The 6,135-nt window shown below is 40.3% G+C and overlaps 4 protein-coding genes across 4 annotated transcripts; 2 read left to right on the forward strand and 2 right to left on the reverse strand.

Annotated features, from left to right (window-relative positions):
• Positions 1 to 40: 40 nt before the first annotated feature.
• VTP21DRAFT_10935 (uncharacterized protein) lies at positions 41 to 929 on the reverse strand (the record flags this gene model as incomplete). Its single annotated transcript, XM_069390325.1, has 6 exons — positions 41 to 129; positions 194 to 275; positions 336 to 420; positions 496 to 596; positions 659 to 718; positions 786 to 929. 6 exons carry the CDS (start codon positions 927 to 929, stop codon positions 41 to 43), a joined length of 561 nt encoding a protein of 186 aa, XP_069252485.1.
• Positions 930 to 1,180: 251 nt separating this feature from the next.
• On the forward strand, positions 1,181 to 3,889 carry VTP21DRAFT_10936 (uncharacterized protein; the record flags this gene model as incomplete). The annotated part of the gene is made up of 9 exons (XM_069390326.1): positions 1,181 to 1,282; positions 1,343 to 1,411; positions 1,480 to 1,695; positions 1,768 to 1,895; positions 1,954 to 2,375; positions 2,439 to 2,512; positions 2,580 to 2,755; positions 2,817 to 3,184; positions 3,243 to 3,889. 9 exons carry the CDS (start codon positions 1,181 to 1,183, stop codon positions 3,887 to 3,889), a joined length of 2,202 nt encoding a protein of 733 aa, XP_069252486.1.
• A 174-nt stretch (positions 3,890 to 4,063) lies between these two features.
• VTP21DRAFT_10937 (uncharacterized protein) lies at positions 4,064 to 4,664 on the reverse strand (the record flags this gene model as incomplete). Its single annotated transcript, XM_069390327.1, has 2 exons — positions 4,064 to 4,156; positions 4,296 to 4,664. The coding sequence occupies 2 exons, from the start codon at positions 4,662 to 4,664 to the stop codon at positions 4,064 to 4,066; spliced, it is 462 nt and encodes a 153-aa protein (XP_069252487.1).
• A 188-nt stretch (positions 4,665 to 4,852) lies between these two features.
• VTP21DRAFT_10938 (uncharacterized protein) lies at positions 4,853 to 5,662 on the forward strand (the record flags this gene model as incomplete). The annotated part of the gene is made up of 3 exons (XM_069390328.1): positions 4,853 to 4,945; positions 5,008 to 5,121; positions 5,180 to 5,662. The coding sequence occupies 3 exons, from the start codon at positions 4,853 to 4,855 to the stop codon at positions 5,660 to 5,662; spliced, it is 690 nt and encodes a 229-aa protein (XP_069252488.1).
• Positions 5,663 to 6,135: the final 473 nt, after the last annotated feature.

Below are 6,135 nucleotides of genomic sequence, written 5' to 3' on the forward strand. Positions count from 1 at the left end.
CTCTTGGGAAGGAAATATTTACAAGAAAGCTTTTAATACATCAGAATGGTTTCGCACATTTACGATACTCGATAGCCTTTGTCTTCGGGCATTGCATCTCTTGCCATGATATTGGGATCATGATGGCATCTAATGCGGAAGAGATTATTCGAGAAAATATTGTAAATATCAATTATGGTCATCTTAGACATACCTGCAACACTCTTTGCAAATATTACGCCTAATTCGTTTCTGGCTGTGGATAGATAGTATGATCGAGCATCACCCAGTGATATCTACAACAGATCTGGATGAGTAAATCTTAACTATCCAACGCAATTGTGCTATGTATTTACCACTTCAGCCCGCACTATATCACCCGGTCGGAAGGAGTCGTATATCTTCACTTTATCTTTCTCAGTTGCGCGAACATCCTGCACTCTATTGGATGAGGAGAGAATTAGAAAGAGAAAAATCCAAGGCACATATATATGTGCATGAAAATATGTCTTTTACCGAATCACTCCTTGGAAATCCTCACGACATGCTGAAGATCCAACAACCATAATGGCAACTGTGGCGAAACGTGGATTGATGCGTATGACCTTTCCAGTAATCTAGTTTAAGTCAAATAATTAGAATGTCGCAGTCTAAATAAAAAAAGGAAGAGGCTATTTACGATGCTCCCGACATCCGGAATTGCGGACTGCTCCTTTTCTCTAACAACACTCACAACTTTCTACGTAAGAGTAGTCAAACCAAAATTAACATGGACTTCATTTTCCGAAATTAGAATAGAAAGCAACCTTTCCAGCTTCATTGGTTGACAACTTTTTCACTCCAACAATACTGGCATGCACTATCCCTTGACGCTCGTAAGTGCCGGGGCCCGGCACAAATTCATTAGAGAGCCCAACACGCTGCCCAGGAGTTACAATATCAGCCGTCATCTCTAATGTTGAACAATGATATTATGAAACGCTAGTTGGGATAGAGGAATTTGTTTATAGATTAATAAAGTCACAAGAAAAGATCTCTGTGACTTCTCTCGATAATTTTCTTGTGCAATTTGTCGCGTATATAGGACAAACGATTCTCCAAGTTAAAAGGGGCATTCACTCGCGAGGATTGATGATAATTGGCGAGGCATCCGGACTCGAGCTCTATAATTAGCTGATAGCTTCACTTTTTGTTAAATAATATGCGGATTAACTCGCAATCGAACAAGCTAAAGTTTCTGGAGGATGAAGGTGCAGGTAGAGTCATGCCTTCTGCGGGTGTGACATATTTAGCCTACTACACGGTACTTAAAATTAGCCAACGATTACCCCCTCTACTTTATCAACTTTACCGCGTATTTTAGGTTGGTGTCCGGCCCACATTGAGTGATGCAGAAGCAGCAAAACTGTTAAATAAATTACAGAGATTGCGAGTAAGTATACGCATTCTACCTCCGTTTCGTTTAATTCAATACCATTTTCATTATGCTCTCTTGTTTAGTCCGATCCTCCTGCGGTGTTTTATCTCGAACTCTGGGTAAACGCTTTAACTGGCTTGGCCAAAGCGTGTGCAAATAAGTTACCACTCCATCATCAGTTATTGTGGAAACATTTCGTGCTGGTAAAAGTTCCAAGGCTCATACTGTTGCTGGAGACCAACAAGAAGGATTTAGAATTAGAAGTGGAGATGAAAATGGAGGTGGAAAATGGAGAAAAAGTAAATATTTCATTTTCCTCCATTATTCTCTTGATTCGGCTTCATGGCTGGCATAAAATGATATATATATAGATATCCACTGCGGCGGTTGAAACGGCTCTTTCACAATTGAGAGGATTTCGCAGATTACTTAACACGTGTGATATGATGGCATTAAGCACTTCTTCGTCATTGGAGGATATGCTGGATGATAGCAAATCGTAATATTTAACACGTTTAGGCTGAATCGTTATATATATTTATGATTTCTTTGAGTAGACAGGACATCTTCGTCTCTATTCTACGTGTTTGTCGCTTCCACCAGCTGATCCGAGATGAATTCATCGCGGAGATTGGAATGGCGGACCGTTTTGGGGGAATCGAACTCTTTGAGGAAGAAACTACCAACAACCTTCTACAACAAGCTAAAACGGATCCTTCGATTGAAACCTTTGAAACAATCGTATCGACTTTCCCCGGGAATTTTCTCAAGACAGATGCACTAATCGAAAGCCTATTAGAGTTGATGCTGAACTGGGCAAGAGAGAAGAACGCACAGAATCTTGGGACTGCATGCAAACAATTGATAGAACGAACGGAAGTTCTGGATGGAATATTTTTATTGAAATCACCGATGGAGCTATTACAGCCACTGGAAGAGTTTTGTAATAAATGGAGCCCTTCGAGTGAGGATGACATTGGTAATATTGATCTTCACCTTTCATGTTGGCATAGAACTGAATTAATATCAATCTGCCCAATAGATATCTATCAAGCTAATTTTGAAGGATACGGATACGTTTTTACCTTAGTCGCCTATGTGATCAACCGCTATGAAGTATATATTTAACAATCCATATTAATAGTGAGAGCAATTTGAGTTTACCAAATGGTTATTTTTCCAGCTATGGAATAATTTAGAGGCGATGTTCAATGACAAATCCGGGTTCTGTTATCGCTGGTTTTTACGGCCAATCGAGGACATTAGCTCCAAAACAATCAAAGCCGAACAAAACGAGTTGGTCGGACAGTGGATATCAGCTCTGTTAGACAGCATGGGTATACCTGACGATTTGATTAGGTAATTTTTTGGCTATTGCATGCAGTTAAATTCTCGGTTTATTTGACTCGAGATTACTTAGAGCATCAACTCCCCAAATTCTTCTTCAAATATCGCCCTCCATTTTCGAGCATGCGCTTAGTGCTTGCGAGACAGAAGTGATCGACTATGACACTCTGACTGGTGGCCTTGAGTATTTCCTCCAACCTTTCCTTTCCTACGCACTCCTCAGTATTATCCAGTGGCTATGCGATGAAATCATTTTCGATTGCAACGGGCCATCTCTTCCTCTTACAGTATTGAAATCGCTTTTGATGTCGGAAAATTTTCCCACGATGGTGCTTCAGGTAGTTGGTCGGAGAATCCTTGCTGCTCTGCATCTGTTACGAGAGGAAGATGCAGAAATCCGGGACTTGGAGCAAAAGATTATCAGTAAATTGGAAGGAGAGGGTGAGTGATATCGACAATGCGGGTATATCCCGTATGTTAATCTTTCTATCGATAACAGAGTTCTATGTCAAGCGATGGTCTAACGAAGAAATAAGCTATCGATGCCAAGTGATGTACCACGGATTCGTGCGCGGAAGCCGCTCTCAGGATGAGGTCGACCAGACAGGTAGTCCCCACATCGATATCTATTTACTCCGCCAACAACTCGCACTGGGAGGTCCTCGTTGGTTTATTAATATGATCATTGGTGAAATATTGAATGCGGGAGGTCATTTAGGCGCTGCTTTTAGGGGGGCTGAACTTGGTGCAGTTGTCATCAGCCTACCTATTATTTTTGCCGAAAACCCGCACGTTTGGCCAGAAAGAATGTTGAACATGATGGTAACCGAAATTCTACCTGAGATTCTATTAACGTCGAACGGGGAGATGAACTTCCTGCTAGGGCAAGCCCTCGCATGTTTTATTGCTTTGTGTCTAGAATTAGTCCTAGAGGATAAAAGAGCAGAGTTGGAGAGGATGGTTACGTTAATACTCGAGATGTTGAAGGAGGCGGCCCGGGAAACAGTTGATGGCACTCTAGTCGATTCAGTTAGTGGGAAAGAAGGCTTTTTGAGAGGATTTGCCTTTAGCTTTAGTGAGAACGAGGTGCTCGGCGAAAGGATTCCTCAGCACAAAAACAACTGCAGGTCAATATTTGGAGAATAAATTTTCACAGAAACTAATTGCGATCAAAGACTTTTTCTCCATTGTTCTATAAAGACATTCATTTTATAAAATATAATTTTTTGTAAACCAGAATCAACTAAAAATAAAAAAATGTTGAACAAGAAGAAAAAATAGAAAAGAATTTACAATTCCAGTTACAGATTTTTAGTTGACTTAGAATCCTGGGGGAACAAGACCAGAGGGACGCTGCTGCTGCTGTTGTGAGCCTGGAAGACCAGTTTGCTGGTTTGAAGGTACGCCCATCATCTAAAAACAAGCGGGAAAATGTGAAAATACCAGTTAGTATACCATTAGTAGCCGTTCAGAAAAAAATAATATGATAATGAAAAAAAAGGTGATCAACACAAGAGTGTCGATGAAAAGGATGAGAACAAAAACTACGAACCTGTTGACTCTGTTGCTGCATCTTTGCTTCGTTTTCATAAGCAATTAAAGCTTGCTCTTTCTCGATCTCCATTGCAAGAGGAAGCACAACCAACAATGCGGTTGTCGTCACCACCCAAGCAGCTTTTCCGAAAAAGTTGACGCCAGCCTTTCCCCAGCCATAAATCCAATTTGTTTGTTGCCAAATAGCACGACGCTGTCGCTCCGGCACGATATCTCGCAGAGCATAAATGCGCTCGAAAAATGATTCTTCAATGTCTTCTTCATCTGTCACATCAGAGAGATCCGAATCAGAAAGCTCGGATTCTTCTTCTTCCTCAAAGGCTCTAGATTCAAAATGCTCGTCAGACACTTCTTCTAGCTTCACCATTGTGCTATAGTAATAATAGTTTGGATCAAATGTTTAAACGGAGAACGAGCGACTAAATAGCCAAGTTGATTTTGTTTATTGTGGCCACTGATATTCTAAGCCGCAGAGGATGACGTTCTTTCGGGAGCTTAGAAAATGATTCGGAGAATATGAAGAGTGGCACACTCTCTTTATCCTTTACAACGAATATGCTGGACAATGACGAGTATGATTTTCTGTTCAAGCTTGTGCTGCTGGGGGACAGTTCAGTGGGAAAAACCAACCTTCTATCTCGTTTTGTTGTAAGCTGATTGATATTGGCTTGTTTTGTTCTAATGCAGAACAAATGTATTTCATTCTATAGAGGAATGAATTTTCACTTGAAACCAAGTCGACCATTGGGGTCGAATTCAGCTTAAAGACCATTGAAATCGAGGGAAAAATAATCAAGGCACAGATCTGGGATACGAGTGGGCAGGTAATGCGAAAGTTATTTTGTCTCCTACTCGTACTCAACTCTAATTATATCGCAACAGGAACGCTATCGCGCCATAACAGGTGCATATTATCGAGGTGCAGTAGGGGCACTTCTTGTCTATGATATCACGAGGCATACTTCCTTTGAAAATATATCGCATTGGCTTAAAGAGCTGCGTAGCTATGCCGATTCCAATATCGTGCTTATACTTGTTGGCAACAAAATAGATCTCGAGACCTCCCGTGAAGTATCCACTGTGGAGGCGAAAAAGTTTGCCGAAAAAGAAGGTTTTTTGTTCGTGGAGACATCAGCATTGGATTCGACAAATGTCACAAAGGCTTTTGACTTGACTTTTGAACAGATTTGGAGAGTTGTGCCCAAAAAAACCGTAAAGGATAAGGATTGTGAAGAAGGTGGAATTGGAGGACGCAATATTATATATATACCAGGTCCTAGCAGCAAAGAATATCACCCGCATAGGTGGGCACCGGCCGGTGGGAGACAACAGAAAGAATGGCATAATTCATCATGCTGTTCATAATTAATACTGATCCGAATACTTCTAGTAATAGTGTATATTTTACTCTTTCTTTACGACGCATTACACTATATAGTTTTACGTTTTATTTTATGCGTTATATTTCTACTTTGCGTCTAATGCTAATCGTATAGTTGCTAGTATTTATAATTTTTGCGCATTTACCCCATTGGGCTTTTCTTTTATTTCCATATATTGGATATAAAATAATAAATTTTATATGAATATAACAAATCTTGTAAGAATGAGGTAAAATGGTTCGACTATAATTACTGGATAGAAGTTAATGATATTAGTGAATAGGATATGTAACATCCCTTCTTACTTCTTTAATGTAATTTCTTCCCAAGAGTTTCCCTTTGATTGGGTTTGCTCAACATTACCGATGGTTTCTGGATAAGAGTGGGGTACTAAGGATATTCTTGGCTGGTAAACCCTCCCATCTGGCCCGTCCGTTAATTGTTCTTTTCTGCGTT

The sequence above is a fragment of the Calcarisporiella thermophila genome, assembly GCF_041956535.1.
Source record: "Calcarisporiella thermophila strain CBS 279.70 unplaced genomic scaffold VTP21scaffold_8, whole genome shotgun sequence".
Lineage (NCBI taxonomy): Eukaryota > Fungi > Calcarisporiellomycota > Calcarisporiellomycetes > Calcarisporiellales > Calcarisporiellaceae > Calcarisporiella > Calcarisporiella thermophila.